Here is a 19,365-nt window from a genome sequence, read left to right as displayed (position 1 = left end):
CAGAATTCTACTCTTTTGGGATAGCTGGTCACAAATTTTGAAACCTTGTTTTTTTTCTCTCTATTATAACACAGAAAATGAAAAGGCATAGAAAGTTTGAGTTTCTTTCTAAAGTTTTCTTAATTTCCTGGGCTTACATGTTTTTGTGACTGTGGCCATACCATTTCCACTTTCCACAAAAATTAACATGTTAATTCATGAGCTGAGTACTAGCTATAACAATGAATTGTACAGAAGCATTCAACACAACCCTTGCAAAAGCTCTAAAGTCACAGAAAACTCACCTGGAATCGTTAATCATCAATAAGGGTGCGGGGGAGGACTGTGATATACAACAATGGATCATACTATGAAAACCCCTAAAAATTGTGGAAGATTGGGAATTAAGTTTTCTTGCTTGATGTTAGCTCCCCGCTTTCTATCACACATGCACATATATTAATATAGATGGATTCACATATCACACTAAGCTATTGCATTATCATGATTTGTTGATCAAGCCAAAATAGATCGATTAATCTAACAATCTAAATCATAAATCAAATATAATACAGGTAGTCCACAACTTACAACCATCACTCTTGAGTGTCTCAGAAGCTGGGAATGTTGCTGGTCCCTATAAAGTTGTAGTTGCAAATATAGTTACCTCTGATATTTATTTCATAACACAATGTGTTAAAAAATCATCATCATCATCATCATCAATCAGCTAATCCAAAATCAATAGCTGCTTCCTTCCAATTTTTCCAAATCGCCATCTTTTTTCCTGATTTTAAAAGTAAGGTTTCTCCAAAAAGTCAATTTAGCCTGGGAAAAATGGGCAAATCTTATTAGACATTCCATTCTATAACTTCCTAAGTTATTGTTTTCAGAGATTAATTAAAGTTTAATATATTTAAATCCTAATAATATCCATCAAAACGAAGGTGCTAAATACATGTATTCCAAAGATGCCCAAATCGAAAAGAACTGTTTGTCTTTCATTAAATGTCTCAAAAGTGTCTTTCATTAAATGTCTTGAAAGTCTAAATCTCTGTCTAGAACATGTAACAAGCCTCCTTTCACTTCAAGTTTGAAAATGTTTTCTGCAAAAATTTACTGGAGCCATAGGAAATGCCATTAAGTAAAAATAACCATATTAACCATATAGAGAGTCATGTGCCTCTTTGACCATTAGAGGGCATTTAATACTGTAGCGTAGGTAGACTAGACAGCTTACATGAGATACTGTACATATATTTGCAAGCCTGGGGAAAAGAAAAGAGAAACGGAAAGAAGGAGAAAGGAAAGGAGAAAGGAATTTCCATCAACTTTTATTTATTAATCGTCAGTTCTCAACATTCCATATGCTATGCATTTAAAAAAAACAAACCCAGAAGGGTAGAAGAACAAGGACAAGAGGAAATAGCCATGAGATATAAAAAGATTCCAGCAAAACGCCTGTAAGGCAGAGCCATAATATTCCAAGTGGCTTTCTTCCCAACCTCCAAATGCTATAAAGCCCATTCATTGTTAATCTCAAAAACAGCACATTACATTTTTAATTTTTCAAAAATGATTAACCGTGGAAAAACAGTAAACAATGTCATGGCACTATTATCTGTTTCCTGAAATGAAGGTCAGAGCTCTTTTATCGTGCTTTGGGTGATGAGGAAAGGAAAGCTGAACTTTCGAACTGTCAAAAAGATAAGCCATGGCCACTTACATTCAGACAGTTCTCTCTCATTATTAATGTATACCAAACACAGAGTCAATTTGTCTTAAGATGCAGCTGGAAAGGACTAAAGGCGCATCTATTCACTTTCCTAGGTATGAATTGGTTTACAGGATAATATCTCCTGTTGAAGGAAAGAGTGTATTTGTCTCTTTCTCTCTCATGTTTATATACAGACATGTGGATGGAGCTCTAAATAAGCTCTCAAATTTCTTTTTCTGCCAGGATAGCAATAGCACTAGCACTTAGATTTATAAACAGCTTCATACTGGCTTTACAGCCCTCTCTAAGTGGTTCACAGAATCAATATATTGCCCCCAACAATCTGGGTCCTCATTTTACTGACCTTGAGAGGATGAGTCAACCTTGAGCCTGTCAGAATCGAACTCCTGGCAGTTAACAGAGTCATCCTGCAATACTGCATTCTAACCACTATGCCATCACGGCTCCGGGATCCTAAGGTACTTCCTGAATGATAAACTATATGGTCCAGGATATCTCCTTCTCAATGCTACGATCAATCTTGGTTTTTCACTATTACCAATGTCAATATGATTGACAATTTGTAAGAAACAATAAAGTAATATCATAATAATACAAGTAGGACTTTGTGGCTTCTTCATATTTGACAGCAGCCTCACAAGTCAAGAACTGGTTGTCTAATAAGCACAATCTCCAGCCAGATTTAGGCCAAATTCCTTTTCTTCCTAATTCCCAGTTAAACAGTATCTGACACATTGAAAAAATATACTTGAAGACAACCTGAGTTCATTATCATTACCAGATGACAGATTCAGCGTGTCAACCAAAAAGCAGTAATTGTCGAGGAACAGCAGTGCTACAAATGCATTTATAAATAAATTATATACTCATTAACCTACTGATCCTAGACTATTATTATCAGATTGTTAAGTTATTAAGTATATAGGCTTCAACTGTTCATGCAAGAAACAAAAAAGAAACATCCCTTACTAATTATGATATCTGCTTTACCAAAACAACTCAGACTGTTGATGTTTCAGCAGCTCTATAATTTCTTCTGATCCAGTATTTGATTTAGATCTGAAATATACTTCACCCAAAGCATTGGAAAGTGCAACCCAACAACATTCCCTAGAAGGGAATGAAAAGACTGGATGAAAACTGGGACTAACAATTGCTTCTTGCAGAGAGATAACCTGAAATAACTAGCTAACCTAACACCTTTCTCCTTCCAAGGCTAAGCTGGTGTATTCTTAAAGACTGTCGAGCATCTTCTTCATGATCATTTCCATAGTCCTCTATAGGAACCTTCTAAACTCCTAAGAAAGTTGACAGGATCTTCAGCTTCATTAATCCAAAGTGGTGAGTCAGATCTATGTCCTTCCTGATTGGTCAAAGCCTCCTACAATTTGTTATGTGCTTTCATATAGTAGTAAATTTATCCTTGGGGGTGGGTTCTATCTCTCTTGAAGGAGGAAGTGGTACATTCTCTCTGCAAGAAGCAATTGTTAGACCCAGTTTTCATCTAATCTACCACTTGTAGAAAAGGTTTTTGGGTTGCAGGTTCAGAAGCTTTTAAGTGAAATATATTACATCTGGCCCCACAAATACCTTAAATGACACCTGATGTTATTCTATTTTATTTACTTTTTGTTTGTTTCAAACATGACGTAAGAAGCCATCATACTTAGCGAAGTAAAGAAATAGCTTCAGGCATAATCTTTATTTATAAAAATATTTCTGGACATGACACTCTCCTAACACATTCTTTTAAAAATGTTAAGGAGTGTACCTAATAAAAGTAGAGGTAAATTGCCTAAGAAAGGCAGAAGTTAAGTTGAGGTACAAAAAAGCATTCCAGGAGGCAAATGGTTCAGTAAGGAACATTCTCAGTACTATGTTTTTGGGTAAATAACTAAGCTATCACAATACTTATTTGAAAGCACTACCCCATAATATGCGCTCAAATTTTGAAATGAATCCAGCATTAATCATCGTGAATACAATGGGTACATAAATACATAGCAAATAAATAAATAGCTCAGTCATACATGCATTCAAATGTGAGATAACACAACTCCATTTTGCTATAGCACAGAATATAATTAACGTATTTTGACTTTAGAATATTCTTCTGCATGTTTAAGGAAGACAGTATTTCTATTTTGCATATAGTAAATTTGCCTTTGTTCAGCAATGAGGTTGAAAATATCCCTGAAGCTCAACAGCTTACTCAAAAGGATTGGGAAACCACTGAAGTAAATAGAATTGCTCAGGATATAATCTCTTTAAATGATAGTCAGAATGGAATATATTTAAGACATGTTTTAGTTTCTTAATTTTTGTTTTCTGTCTTTTAATGATAATATCAAATTTGAATAATAAATATAGTATTTCAGATCATTAAAGTCTTTGTTTTTTCTTTACAATTTTTACCCTGCCTATAAATAACTCAAGGTGGTGAATATACAGTATATAATACAGATGGTTCTTGACTTTCAACCACTTGTTTAATGATCGTTTGAAGTTACAACGGCACCAAAAAAGTGTTGTTTCAATATCCCCATGGTCATGTGAAATTCTTATCATGCGGACATTTACAGCGGCTGACCTTCTTGCCCTGCGAGATTCCCCTCTCTCGCGGGTTTGGCCCCCCACATTATCGAGGGCCCATCTTGAGGACGGGTTTTGGAACCCCGAGAGATGGCATGCCAAAAATAGGAGACTCAGGGGATTTTTAACTAATTGTTTTAATCGGCTTTTTAAGGGGAGTTTTAATGGGAATTTTAAGGGGAGGGTGGGAACTGACGGGTTTGGGTTGGAGGGGTTGAGGGGGAGGGTGGGGAACCCGTCGGCGAGAGTATGTCCAGTCCCAGCGCGCGCTCACGACATTATTTCAGTTGGTCCGAAGACAGGGGGGAAAGGGATTGTGCAGAGCAGAGAGTGTTTTTCCATCTGTACGGTAAGTGGGAGAGGCAGATATGGCGGAGGCAGGGGGCTGTATCGTTCTTTGGGAGCACGTGTTCGATGTTTAAAAGCGATTACGTGCTCCAGCCCCCCAGTCCTCACTCGTTCCCCGGATGGTCAAGACCCTCAGAGTTTGGGTCTTTGGCTGATGCTTTGCAATGCCCGGTCCGTGGTTAATGGCTCCCCTGATTTGTGATCTTATTCAGAGGGAGTCCGCGGACTTTATGGGCATTACGGAGACCTGGTTGGGCACAGAAGGGGGTGTACCCCTGGTTGAACTGTGCCCTCCGGGTTTCCGGGCATTTCATCAGCCGAGGGCCCAAGGTAGGGGTGGGGGAGTGGCAGTTGTGATTAAAGAAAGTCTGGAGCCGAGGGAGTCCACTGTTCCTCAGATAGCTGGTTGTGAATGCCTCCTTGTGAAGTGGGGCCATCGGAATCAGATGGGACTGTTGATCACGTACCTGGCTCCTTGCTGCGTGACTACGGCCCTACCTGAGCTACTAGAGGTGCTTGCTGGCGTGGCCGTTGAGATTCCCAGACTTATGGTCTTGGGGGATTTCAACTTGCCATCGGCCGGCTTGTCATCAACGGTGGTTCAGGAGTTCCAGGCCTCCATGACGGCCTTGGACCTGATTCAAGTAACTGGTGGCCCTACACACAGCGGGGGAGGCGCGCTAGACCTGATTTTTATCTCTAGTCAGTGGGTTAATGATCTGGTTTTAGGAGATATAGTGAAGGAACCGGTGTCATGGTCAGATCATTTTCTTCTTCGCCTAGACTTTCAGACCGCCGCCCACCACCGCAGGGAGACGGAACCAATGCGTTGGTTCCGTCCCAGGCGCCTGATGGACCCGGAGAGGTTCCTGATGGAGCTTGGGCCGTTTCCTGAGGATCTTACCCACGGCACGACTGAAGAACTGGTTGCGGCCTGGGAACGGGCCGCGGCTGGGGCTTTGGACCGTGTCGTGCCTTTGCGGCCTCTGACCCGGCGTAGATCTCAATTGGCTCCCTGGTTCTCCGAGAAGCTGAGAGAGATGAAATGCCGGAGAAGATGCCTAGAGAGCACCTGGAGGTCCAGCCGTTCCAAGGCTGATCGGACACTAGTGAGGTCTTTTACTAAGACCTACCTAGTGGCAATGAAGGAGGCAAAACGTTCTTACGTTTCCACCCTCATTGCATTGGCAGATAACCACCCGGCCGCCTTGTTCCGGGTGACCCGCTCCCTCCTTCATCAAGAGGGACGGGATGACCCTTTAAAGGGACGAGCTGAGGAGTTTAACGGTTATCTATACGATAAAATCGTTCAGCTTCGGGATAGTTTGGACCAAGATTGCGGCGATCCAACTGGGATGACAGAGACACGTCTTGCCGATGTTATTTGGGATGAGTTTGATTCTGTGGCTCTCGAGGACGTGGACAGGTTGCTGGGGAGGTTACATGCAACTACATGTTTACTGGACCCGTGTCCTTCCTGGTTAGTGCTGGCTGCTCAGGAAGTGACACGAGGCTGGCTCCAGGGGATTATAAATGCTTCTTTGATGGAAGGGGTTTTCCCCGCCGCCTTGAAAGAGGCGGTGGTGAGACCCCTCCTCAAGAAGCCTTCCCTGGACCCAGCTATTTTGGGAAATTTTCGTCCAGTCTCCAACCTTCGCTTTGTGGCGAAGGTTGTAGAGAGTGTGGTTGCATGGCAGCTCCCCCAGCACCTGGAGGAAACTGTCTATCTAGACCCGTTCCAGTCCGGCTTCCGACCCGGTTATAGCACGGAGACGGCTTTGGTCGCGTTGGTGGATGACCTCTGGAGGGCCAGGGACAGGGGTTGCTCCTCTGCCTTGGTCCTATTAGACCTCTCAGCGGCTTTTGATACCATCGACCATGGTATCCTGCTGCGCCGGTTGGAGGGATTGGGAGTGGGGGGCACCATTTATCGGTGGTTCTTCTCCTATCTCTCTGACCGGTTGCAGACGGTGTTGACAGGGGGGCAGAGGTCGTCCTCGAGGCGCCTCACTTGCGGGGTGCCTCAGGGGTCGATTCTCTCGCCTACCCTGTTCAACATCTATATGAAGCCGCTGGGTGAGGTCATCAGTGGTTTCGGGGTGAGTTATCATCTGTACGCTGATGATACTCAGCTGTACCTTTCCACCCCGGACCACCCCAACGAAGCGGTCGAAGTGCTGTCCCGGTGTCTGGAAGCTGTACGGGTCTGGATGAGGAGAAACAGACTCAAGCTCAATCCCTCCAAGACGGAGTGGCTGTGAATGCCGGCATCCCGGTACAGTCAGCTGCATCCGCGGCTGCCGGTGGGGGGCGAGTTAGTGGCCCTAAAGGAGGTGGTTCGCAACTTGGCCGTCCTCCTGGATGGACGGCTTCCTTTGATGAACATCTGGCAGCCGTCTCCAGGAGGGCCTTTTACCAAGTTCGCTTGGTCCGCCAGTTGCGTCCCTTCCTTGACCGGGATGCCTTATGCACGGTCACTCACGCTCTGGTTACATCTAGGTTGGATTACTGCAATGCTCTCTACATGGGGCTGCCCTTGAGGTGCACCCGGAGGCTACAGTTAGTCCAGAATGCGGCTGCGCGAGTGGTAACGGGAGCCGCTCGTGGCTCCCATGTAACACCACTACTCCGTAGCCTGCACTGGCTTCCTGTGGTTTTCCGGGTGCGCTTCAAGATTTTGGTTACCACCTTTAAAGCGCCCATGGCTTAGGACCCGGTACTTACGAGACCGCCTGCTGTTACCTTATGCCTCCCACCGACCAGACGCTCTCACAGAGAGGGTCTCTCAGGGTGCCGTCCGCCAAACAGTGTCGGCTGGCGGCCCCCAGGAGTAGGGCCTTCTCTGTGGGGGCACCGACGCTCTGGAACGAACTTCCCCCTGGCTTACGTCAAGTGCCTGATCTTCGGACCTTCTGTCGTGAGCTCAAAACACACCTATTTATTCAAACGGGACTGGCATAATAGTGTCAAATTTTAATTTGGGGCTTTATTAATATTTTAAAAATTTTAAACTAAATTTTAACCGGATTTTATTATTTATATGTTTATTTTAAATATTTGGCCTATTTAATAAGTTTTTTAGATTGATGTTTTACTTCGTATATTTATGTGTTTTTTATATGGCTGTACACCGCCCTGAGTCCCTAGGGAGATAGGGCGGTATAAAAGTATGAATAAATAAATAAATAAATAACTTTTGAAAACTGAGCCTCTTGGTTTAATATATTACATTCCTATGAAATCTACAGACCAGAAAACTTCCATTTCTCTTATATTTGAAAATCACCGGGCAAACATTACTGGTGACCCCATTTGTGTGTGTGCCTGTGTGTGTGCGTGTATGTTTTAACCACAGGTATATGTTACTTAGTTTATTTAGGAAGGAGGGATATCCAGTTAAAAAGGTCAATCTTTCTGACACATACCTCTTAAATACATAATACAATCATATGGCTGAATAGGATAGCTCTATACTGTGCACATTTTTGCACAGACACATTTTAAGCTTCATGTATCAGGACTATTTTGGGATTCTAACAGCTCAGAGATTATTAACCTAAACCTATGACAACTCATCTGCAGCCATAACATTTTATTGTGTGCCAAAAGCCTAGTTGTGTCTCCATACTGCAAAATACACAGATTACTGAAGCAATGAAGTATGACGGCTCCTATAGAGCAGTTATAGTTTTCTTTAGAAAATACCTACAAGGGGTCCCTTTAATGCTCAAATCAGTGCACTATGGAAGTTAATGGTTACTACTCGGGGATGCATTATTCCATGGATCACTGGTATAACAGACTATTACAGGCCTGGCCTTCTATGCTTCTGTTGCAAAGAAGCAGGCACTTGAGAAAAATAGAGACCTCGTAATTAAAATTATCAATGCAGCCTGATATTTTTCTGCATGAATGACTATATTCATTTTTTTAAAACGTTACTATAAACGCTTGCCTGCAACTACAGGAGAGAAAGCAAATATAGCATAATCTACATCAGTATTTCCCAACCTGCCCATTGTTTGGCTGAAAAATCACAGTAATTCTAACCCAGCACATTTAGTGGCCATCAGATTAGGAAGGATGCTTTAAAAAAGGCCAAAAAAAAAGTCATTTAAGAACCAAACGTGAAAAGAGTCAGCATTCTGCAAAACTGTTCCAAAATATTATGTACAATAAAGCATATGTAGCACAGAAGAATGCGATCAGGGAGAAGCTTCAAAGCAACCTTATCTTTTACCAAAATCCTTTTTTTTACAACTGTTAACACGGACCCACAAGTTTGCTGAACTAATACACATTTCCTAAACTTGTCCTCCAACTCTTGAGAGATTTTAAGAAGGAATCTGAATCTGTCTGCACATATATTTATTAACCTAGGCCTCCTGGGGCTCTTCTAAGTATTAGCAAACCAACCTTTTAAGTATCAAAAAGAAACTATAGCTAAGCAGTGACAGCCTCTCTGCCTCTCATTCTTTCTCTCTAGTTTAATCCTTTTAATTTCCCTCCTTCCAACACAAATACCTTTGGGGTTCCTCACTCACATATCTTGACATCTCCCATCTATTTAATGAAATCAGGCTTAAAGCAGTCCTGCCACTTGTTCCCTGCTGCTATTACTAGAATTCTGACTGGTGCCCTGCTGTGTGCTTTCCTTTCTCTATGTCTAAGAAAACTTTTCTTTCTGCATCTTCAACAAAAGCTGACTGTCAACCATCTGTCTTTTCCAAAGAGTGTAGGCTCACTACATCTTTTCTTCTCTTCAAAGTCTGTGAACATGTGTCTGCATTTTCTTTTTATATATATAGAAAAAGGTATTTGGTTGTGCTTGCTGTCATCTATATTGCTAGTGTAGTTATGACAATTGGTGGCCTGGTTTTTTTTGTTTTTTGTTTTACTATTATAGCTGTCTTGTTTTTACACACAAGAAACATAATCTAAGCAGGCCAAGTCCCAAGATGAGCATGCACAACCATGGAACAGACAAATGGCAATCACAACGATTAGCTGTTTGGCTGGGGGCAGGGGGAGTAAGGGACAAGATAGGACAAAATCCAGTTGTCTGTCCCATCCATCTTCCTGCACAGAAACACTGCAAAAATAACAGCATTTATATACCCGCCATCCTGAAAACTAGATCAGCAGAAATACTGCATTTCTCAGCTAAGTGTGAATCGATCGCTTCTACAATGCGTGCTGGAGAGGAAACAAACCAAAGTTTGTCTCAAAATGTGCTTGTGAACAGGGTAGTAAACAGGAAATAATAAACAACAAAAGAGAATAAAAATACATATCCCAATACGGAAACCCCCAATGCAACGGTGCATTCTTTAAATCTGCAACAAAAGGAACAGGCAGCAACTTACTGGTCTTCTCAGGCTGACAGGTTAGATAGGGCCTTCAAAATGAGGGTCCGTTTTGAAACTCCCAGAATAATACTGTACAGTTAATGAAAAGCAGATTCTTTGTCTGACTTCACAATGCAATAGTTGCTTAATTTATGAGGTAAATCACAATTCTCTATATCTTCATGCAAACTTCTCAACTTTAAACTAAGGTTCTCAAAACCACAATTACCTATGATTCGCTAAGCCAAAACCAAACAAACCACATTATGCCTTAGAATAAAATATGAACTCATTAAAGGAGTTTACCAGGATTTGTTCCCAATTAAACATTTTAAACTTCAAGTTAAGTCTCACTGAATTTAAGCATAGCATTCATTGCACTATTGACAAGCACAAGATTGCTTTGCTCTGAAGAACCACTGAATCCTATACATGTTGTTGCACAGAAACTTTGCATAAGGAGTAACAGGTGATTGGCAGAATTAATCTTATAATAAACTTCTGTTTCAGTTATGTATATACAGCTAAACTACCCCCCCTTAGTGCTCTAAAGAACCACTGAATCCTATACATGTGGTTGCACAGAAACTGCATAAGGAGTAACAGGTGATTGGCGGAATTAATCTTATAATAAACTTCTGTTTCAGTTATGTATATACAGCTACACCACCCCTTATTTGCCAAGTAGAGTCTGGTGTGACCCAACCCACTGAATTTCAGAAACAACCAAAACACTGGTTTTAACAGAAGCAACATATGATATTATTCACTTACAAATTCAACTTCCAGTCTCAACAGTTATCTCTAGCAGTGTTACTTCCCGCCTGGACTACTGTAATGCTCTCTACATGGGGCTCCCCTTGAAGAGCACCAGGAGGCTCCAGCTGGTCCAGAATGCGGCTGCGCGGGTAATAGAGGGAGCACCACGTTGCTCCCATGTAATACCTCTCCTGCGCAAGCTGCACTGGCTGCCGGTGGTCTTCCGGGTGCAATTCAAGATGTTGGTTATCACCTTTAAAGCGCTCCATGGCATAGGACCGGGTTACTTATGGGACCGCCTACTGCCACTAATAACCTCCCATTGACCTGTGCGCTCCCATAGGGAGGGCCTCCTCAGGGTGCCGTCAGCCAAACAATGCCGACTGGCAGCCCCCAGGGGGAAGGCCTTCTCTGTGGGGGCTCCTGCCCTTTGGAATGAGCTGCCTCCGGGGTTGCGTCAACTCCCCGACCTCCGGACCTTCAAATGTGAGCTCAAGACCTTTTTATTCCACCATGCGGGGCTGGCCTAACGAAATTTTAATGGGGTTTTTTTACGTTGGTTTACAATAGTTTTAACTTATTTGGCCAATTTTAGAATGAGTTTTTTAATACGTTTTTAATTTTTGTTTATGTCTATGTTGTTTTTATTCTGGCTGTTAACCGCCCTGAGTCCTTCGGGAGAAGGGCGGTATAGAAATCGAATAAATAAATAAATACTTAAAGTAATCTTATGATCCCTGGGGTATTTCAGATCTTCAGGGGTCTGAAAATATCAACATTTCTTGCCAGGCTGTATTATAAAATTGTATAGGATTTAAATCCCTTCAAACAATTGTGAAGTAGTAATGGCAGTGAATACATTAATCTTAATGTTAGTGAGGTAAAAATAATGTATCCCATACAAACGAAACACTTTTGGGGCCCTCCATAATTTTTAAAAGTGGGAAGGGATCCTTAGAGAGAAAAAAGTTTAAGAAACACTGAGCTATTGAAAAGCATTACTTTAAAAAAAAACACCACCACTATATAAAGATTCTTTTTAACAAGATTAAAAACACGACTTTTACCTTGCTGTTGGAAACAGATTAGTTCCAATGTAAGACATTAATATTTTAATATACTCTCCGGTCATGAGATGATTACCACTGTCATGCTCATTTTAATGTTATTTTTAAATTAGTATGATAAAAATGCATATATAACTTTCAAATAATCAAGCAAAATTATATAACATTGCAATGGAAAAATGAAAGCTATTATAGCAGCAGTTGTAGAATCAGCCTTTGATTCTTACTGGTCTTTAACAGTGACCTTCAAAATGGATTCACTATGTAGTAACAATATGCAAATCAAATCAAATTCTTTATTACAGACTAAATAAGATTCAGTGTTTTACAGAAACAACTTTGGCCTCCAATTTTTTCTACCACCCATGCCTTCATATCATAGGTATTTTTGTCCTTCAACCCTAAGATGTATTAAGAGAACAGTTCTGTTGTTCTTGGACAGAATGAGCTGTGTCAGGTGATACAATATGTTGTCCAACAACTTTAGGATGCATGTGATAGGGAAGGTTACATACTGCATAGTTTAGCTATTATCATAAAGGGATCTACAACAGCAATTATATCTATACAGGAAATAAACTTTCCTGTTTATCTATGTGTAATGTAGGGTTACTTTGGACTCCAAATTTTTACTCGAAGTTCCCAAGCTACTGTATCAGTTGCATATAGTATGTATGAAGCCCTTCAGGAACCTCCTTCCATTTTCCAAGTATTAAGTTCACAAATACTGTGTAGTTCCACACTGCCTTTCCTATCAGTCATTTTACTTCAGATCTGTCAAAATTCTGTCTTTAAATGCAACTAGGATGATTAGCAACATAGATTTTCCAGATGTTTTGGATTATGGCCTTTATAAGCCAAAAGTGATAAAAGATTACAGATCGTCCTTGTTTAACAACTATTCGTTTACTGATCGTTCAAACATATTGTATGATGGCATTGAATGAGTATTAATTACAACAAACATCATAATTTAACAGCCATTGCAGCATCCATAGTCACGTGATTTGAAGTCTTCCCTGCTGGTTTCCCATAAGCAAAGTCAATGAGGAAGCCAGAGGGCAGTCAGAAGTCACAGCCACTTGATGTCCTTGCTTAATGTTCCATGCAGTCTTCACTATTGACAATAACTACATAGTTGATTTTTGTACTTACAGACACTTTATTTCAAATCCAAATTAGCATTGCTAAAAAAGGACTACCTTTATGAAGTTTCAATCTGTATTCTCTCCAGTGGATCTGGTTGCCTATCACTGTATTACAATTTTAGTATTGGAGCAACTCGGAATGCATGTGTCACAATGGTAGCATTCTTTCCATGAGGAAGCTAAATGCTTCTACACAAGGAAGAAAGGACAAAAAATTAATCTGATTCCCAAGCAAAGCAAAGAGAAGTAAGCACTATATATTACCTCAGTGATGGCGAACCTTTTCGGCACCAAGTACAGAAAAGGGAGCGTGTGCACGCTCATCTGGGCCGCAACCTGGAAGAGGAGCTGCCCAGGGTGCATGTGCACACCCAAAAATGAACTTCCAGTTTCTGGCGTGCATGCCACATAGTCTTCTGGGTTTCTGGCACGCATGTGCGTGCAATGATCAGTTGGTCAGTGCACATGCTCACATAGGAAAATGGAAGACCACCTCTTCCAGTTTCTGGCACTGCCGCACAAAAAAGGCCACCTGATCGTCGTGCGTACATGCATGCCAGAAACCCGGAAGAGGAATGAGCGACGCTGCGCGTGCCAGGTGAAATGGCTCCATGTGCCACTATGTGTGCCATAGGTTTATCATCACGGTTATATCTAATACATTTCAATATGACTTTTCTTAGGAGAGGACCAGGAATTAATTTTTAAAGGGTCTTTATTCATGATATCAAGAAAGTAAGCATTTGCGTTAAGGAGGAATGCTCACACTTGCTCAAAAGCATCTTTCTCACATCCTTTTGATACCTCTGAGATGTAAAATGTGTCTTTTATTTATTTATTTATTTTGTAAAACCTTTTCCTGGCACTGTACAATTACCATGCAAATTTAGGAAGAGATTCAGCTTTTTCAAGGGGGTGGAAATAAAACACTCCTTTGACTTTGGATCACAGCACACACAGAGCGCAAACACAGTAATAAAAATATTACTAATGAAGGTATTTTTATGAGACTTAGAAGTCACACTGATATCAACTGAGCATACAATAAATATAACTTCTAAGGGTGGGGATTTTGCTCACTTCTTGAAACATCTTAATTGAAAGAAACTATGGAAGTTTCCTCAGTGTAAGATGTTTGGATTTAGGGAAAACTGTACTGATGTATATATTTGTACACGTTAATACTTTCTGATTGCTTTCTAATTGTGCTTGTGGTTGTTGTTTGGTGGTTGTTGTTGTTTTTTGTCTTTGTCTATGGAGGAAGCTCTTGGTTTAGGTTTTTTTTAAATATTTCATCTTATGGAAGAGTTCTGAGTACCATTTGCATTTATAGTACATAATACAAACTAATCTCAATTTCTTCACTTTTGCCCAACATTTAATTTCAAAATACTAATTAGAAACAAATATCATGGTTTAAAGAATCACCTTTTATCCATCTCTCTCTTTTTCTTTTTGACTTAGTTTATTTACCATGTAGACCGCTGAAGAATTCTGAGAATTGGAAAGCACAATGTATTTTGTGACCCCCAGTTGACCTGATAAAGACATTACCCTAATAAGGCTTTGGGAATATAATTTATGCCATAATTCAAAAAACAAATTTCCTCATAACAGCTGGAAAGACTAAACATCTGCATGCTTTGTTCTAAAAGTATATTTAAATCAGTATTAATTGTTTATTAATGTGTATTTTAGATTGTATGTACCAGGACAACCATTCTGCTTACATCATGCAGGTCATTATATATCCATGGCTTGAAGGAAGCTGATCTTGTTTTAGCACTGGAAGAGAGAGAGAGAAAGAGAGAGGGAGGGAGAGAAATTCTGACTTATTAACACAAACTTAACATAATTCCTTTAGGTGTTTAAATTCTGCTTGTACCAATAGATGTATGGAGGAGGGGAAGCCGAATTACAGAAAGTGGAAAAATTTAACATATTATGACCTCAGGCTGAGTTTCAAAGATGCAGGATGGAGGAATAGCCATTACTTTAGAAGACATGCTCAAGATCCAGAAAGATCCTGACAATATTTGTTGGCCCTATCCAACAAATGCAATTCAGTGGAAAGCAAGGTTTTACACTTAGACAAGAAAAACCAAATGCACAGGTATAGAATAGGTGGTACCTTGCTCAATAGCAGTAATTGTGAGAGGGATCTAGCAGACAATAATTCATATATGAGCCAGCAGTGCAGCTGCCAAAAAAGCCAACAGTCCTACTGCATCAATAGAATGACAATGTTAGTACTGTTTTATACCGCACTGCTAAATGTCTATGGAGAGTCTCAGTCATGTAGGTCATGGTTGTCCCAAAGGTGTTTTTTTCAAGAGACAACTGATTTTTCTGATTTTTCTTTAAAGATGTTTAGCTTCTTATCCAAGAAATGTCTTCAACTCTGGCTGAATGGTGGGGAATGGAAGGATTTATACTTCTTGCAGAAAACTGGTCATTTGCATTCACTGCATTGCTAAGATCACACTTGGAATACTGTGACCAATTTTGACCATCATTGTACAAAAAAATATGTTGAGGATAAAGTCAGAAGCTTATTTTGGTGATCACAGATTCTGGATTAAGGCTAAGCCACCTAAAACTCTGTATCTCACTGCTAAAACTCAAAATAAAATTCCTAAGCATGTATTTCACAACTTGCTTCAACATGGGAGAAAGCCTAATCCTCTGTACCAGACAAATTCTATAGGAAAATAAAGCAGTCTTCTGTTAACTCAATTCCCCCAAAAAACTCATCTGGTGATAAAAGATGACCCAGATAAAAGCAGGCCCGAAGCCACGTGGGGATAGTCAAAAGGAACCTTTTATATTTGGCCTGGAAACAATTGGCTACCAATCAGTTCTTTTCCAATATTATTATCAATATTCAAATATCTTCATATGTGAAAAGATCATATTTCGTAGCCAATTGTTTCCAGTTATCCAGATATACACTGTTTGGAATTATTTATCATTTGGTCCCAGCAATTAGCAATTCAAGTAAAATAACAACCCTCAGACAGGACTAATGTCAGAGAAACTGTGTATACTATACATAAAAAAGAAAAGGCTGAGAAGGGCTGAAATGAATTCAAGTAATTTAACAAAGCTTTCCTTTTTTTTCTACATTTAGCTACCACAAGAAAATTCTTAGTAATACAAATATACAATAATTAAATTGGCTCAACCTATGCTTGCAAAAATTAGTTTGTATAAACCACAATGGCTAGATTCACACATTATGCTAAATCACAAACATGGAATTGTTTAACAGAATGTGTAATTTAGACACTGTCTTAAAAAAATATTATCTATGGAGGAAAAACATTGCTTCTCTTCTTCTGAATGTACCACATCCCATTTTCATGCCTTCTATAGTAATTTCAGAATGTTTCATGAAATCTGCCTGAAGTCAGCATAAAATGAAAATCTAACTCTGTACATCACTGTCAAAACCCTATAGCCCTATATTAAAAGGTATACAAATATTTTTATCAGTCTTGGGTGTTTGACTATACACCCCTTTTATTCCAGGTAAAAGAAATAATCAGTAATGTCTAATAATGTTTGATTATTTTGAAATTTCTGTCTTCTAACAAGGGATAAGAAAAAAAATATAGTACACAAAAGCAAAGTGGCCATTATAGAGGAGAAAAAAATAAGAGAAAATGATAAAGTGATTTTAAAAATTCACATCAACAATCAGTTGCTAGATCCAGATTTACTACTGTGACAGCTTTACATAATTTCTATCAAGGCCAAGTATCTATACAAGCCTAAATAAAATTCCTCTCTTCACACATACACACGGCAAAAGGAAAGTTATATACTTGTTTCATCAGCCATTCTGCATACACATCTGTATATGTTCTTGTACTCATTTTGAATGTGTAGTGGAAAATAAAGTAACTTCCCAAGAGGAAAAATCCTTAACAAAAGTCTCTCACAGAGCTTGTCAGAGGAAACATCTGTTGTCCCCTGTGGAGGTTGAAAGACTAGGGAGGAAAGGAGAAAAAAAATCAGCCAAAACTAAATTAATAAGAAAAAAAATAACCGCAGTAAATATTTCTTTCCAAGACAATGTTTGGAGACACAAACACACAGAGTGCAGAAAGAAAAGAAAGACACAAAAAGTATGTGCACAAATGAGGATATTGCAATTATGATTCCAGGCTAGAAAATCAAGTCTATAAGGGGTTAAACTGGTTTCAAAGTTTATGGACTATGAAAATGGAAACATCACACATGGACTAATAGTTCTTGTAAGAGAAAACATCTGTTCGAGTTATAAGGTCAGCAGGAAATGAACACTCTTTAGTTTGTCCTTACTGGTTAAGCTTTACATTTCTCACAAGAACTTATGTCTTAACTTAGTGTTAGTGAAATTTATAAAAATATTCCAATTGCCTTTCAAGTAGCCAAACACCTTACAATTACACCCCTTCCTGTGCCACTTCCTGGTTAAGTCCTAGCCATAGCTATCACAGAGGAAGTATACTCTTCTACCATAGTGCAACCTCATTCGGCTCACAAGACAACCAATATTTAACTGTCTTTCACTTTGTCAATTATATCTAATCTTCTGAATAGCTTTCATATTATCTACGTGGCAGTTAATACACAAAACATCATCTTTTGGTTCTATCTTAACCCGTTGCACTTCAACTGACAATAAACTGTCATTTACTACCCTTCCATGTGACAGTAGATTGGTACTCTCACCCAAATTAGGATGGAAAAAAAATGCTATCATCTCTGTTATCAATAACAGGAAAGCTCTGTTAGGAAACACAGGGACTTTTTTTTGAAAATCAGAAGACACAGCAAAGACTGAAACTGACTGTCTTGTTCTGATGATAAAATACCAGTGTCAGAGACTGGTGTGATTTTTTTTACTTTAAACAATTGCTTTTCAAACCTTTTAAGTATTTTTTTTAAAATCCTGTGTGTGTATGTGTGTGTGTGTGTGTGTGTGTGAGAGAGAGAGAGGGGAGGGGTTCGTTATTATTATTAGACTGACAAAATTAAGAACTGTGGAATGTAGATGGCTCTGGGACTATTCACACTTCCTGTAACTTAAAAGACAGCTCCCACAGGAAACCATGATGTAAAACTACAAATATGTCATGGTTTGCTTCATATACAGGAAATGGTAATGACTTACCTCCTAGTAAGCATTATTTTTTAAAAAAATATTTGCTTTAAAGAGTAAGACTTTTCTTGTAAAGTAATTCATCTGACAATATTGATCTACTGGGCAAATTATCTGACAATATTCCTTTTATCAAAATGCTGTTCAAATATCATTAACTGCTTAATACCCAGTGCTCTAAAAACCCACTAGATTATTTAAACCCTGGCACTGCATATTAAGCAGCATGTGCCATTACTCAGAATTACTAACTACACAGTCTGCACAAGCATTTTCTTTTTTTAATTTCTTAACCGGTACTCAATAAGATCTAGAAACAAACCTCTGTAACCACCTTTTCCACATATGGCAAATGTAGAGTAGAGGGATGGACACTTCACTTTTTAAAAAGATCTGTTCTGAAAGATGTTCTGCAGAGTGTATGTCTTTTTTCCTCTGTTTTTCCATCAAGAGTCCCTCAAACTGATGCCCTCCAGATGTGCTGCATTACAAATCACATCCAACTTCAGTATGGCAGTTATAGTCCAAATCATCTGGAAGGCTCCTGAGTTCCAAAGAAAGACAGGCATAGGCACATCTTGAAAAGCAACCAAGTAGCCCCTGGAGATTTATCTGAAAAAAATACACCCAGTTCAGAATTTGTACAACAAATAAGGATGTGCTCTTCTTTAAAAGGTTCACAGACTTTACATCTGGTAAGGAAAAAGAAACAAAGCCACAATTTTGTCTGCCTGGAAGAATACATTAGGCACAACACATGTCAAATCGGATGTGAAAGTCTAATAATACTCAAACGCTAGCTTATCATCCCTTCATTACAATTTAGTATAATTCAGGGAAAAAGAGTGGTGCCCTAAAATCTTTTTTCATCATCATACTATACATATGTTGAAATATGAGCAAGAAATGTACTTGACATGCAATTAAACCAGCATGTGGATTTTATTGCTCCTAAAGGCTATTATTCGATTTCCTGCTCTGAAGCAAGCAATGAAAAGATTCCAAGTTTAAATGCAGCCGAATTAGATCATTCTTTGGGGTGGTCGCATCTTGGACTGGAAACCAGATGGAGTGTTTTAAAAGCCTTTTGTAAACCGAACCAATTCACCAAGTTGCTTGGAAACCTACAGCTGTAGTTGTTGCTCTGGGGCAAGATTTAGCCTAGTTTTTACTGAATCTGACAACATTTGCAGACACTACCATCAGCAGAAGTAATCTTTTAGGCGGTGACTGGTTT

General features: G+C 39.5%; 1 protein-coding gene across 9 annotated transcripts in view; it reads right to left on the bottom strand.

The window, feature by feature from the left end:
- The window catches only part of CTBP2 (C-terminal binding protein 2), a 283,005-nt gene that overhangs the window by 129,667 nt on the left and 133,973 nt on the right, over nt 1–19,365 (bottom strand). For 2 of the 9 annotated variants that reach the window (XM_058187568.1, XM_058187575.1), the window contains exons 2-3: nt 18,451–18,740; nt 16,807–16,971 (exon numbers count right to left, since the gene is read on the bottom strand). The exons of 2 other annotated variants lie outside the window; for them this stretch is intronic. Coding sequence is in view for 1 of the 7 variants with exons in the window: in XM_058187575.1 (XP_058043558.1) it covers nt 16,807–16,822 (16 nt within the window). In the remaining 6 variants the exon portion in view is untranslated. Of the gene's footprint in view, nt 1–14,688; nt 14,765–16,806; nt 16,972–18,450; nt 18,741–19,365 lie in introns of all 9 variants that reach the window. 5 more of the 9 variants (XM_058187567.1, XM_058187565.1, XM_058187570.1 and 2 more) reach the window with 5 other exon arrangements.

Source organism: Ahaetulla prasina, chromosome 6 (genome assembly GCF_028640845.1).
Source record: "Ahaetulla prasina isolate Xishuangbanna chromosome 6, ASM2864084v1, whole genome shotgun sequence".
In the NCBI taxonomy this organism is placed as follows: Eukaryota; Metazoa; Chordata; class Lepidosauria; order Squamata; family Colubridae; genus Ahaetulla; species Ahaetulla prasina.
This window is presented reverse-complemented; position numbering and strand designations above follow the sequence as displayed.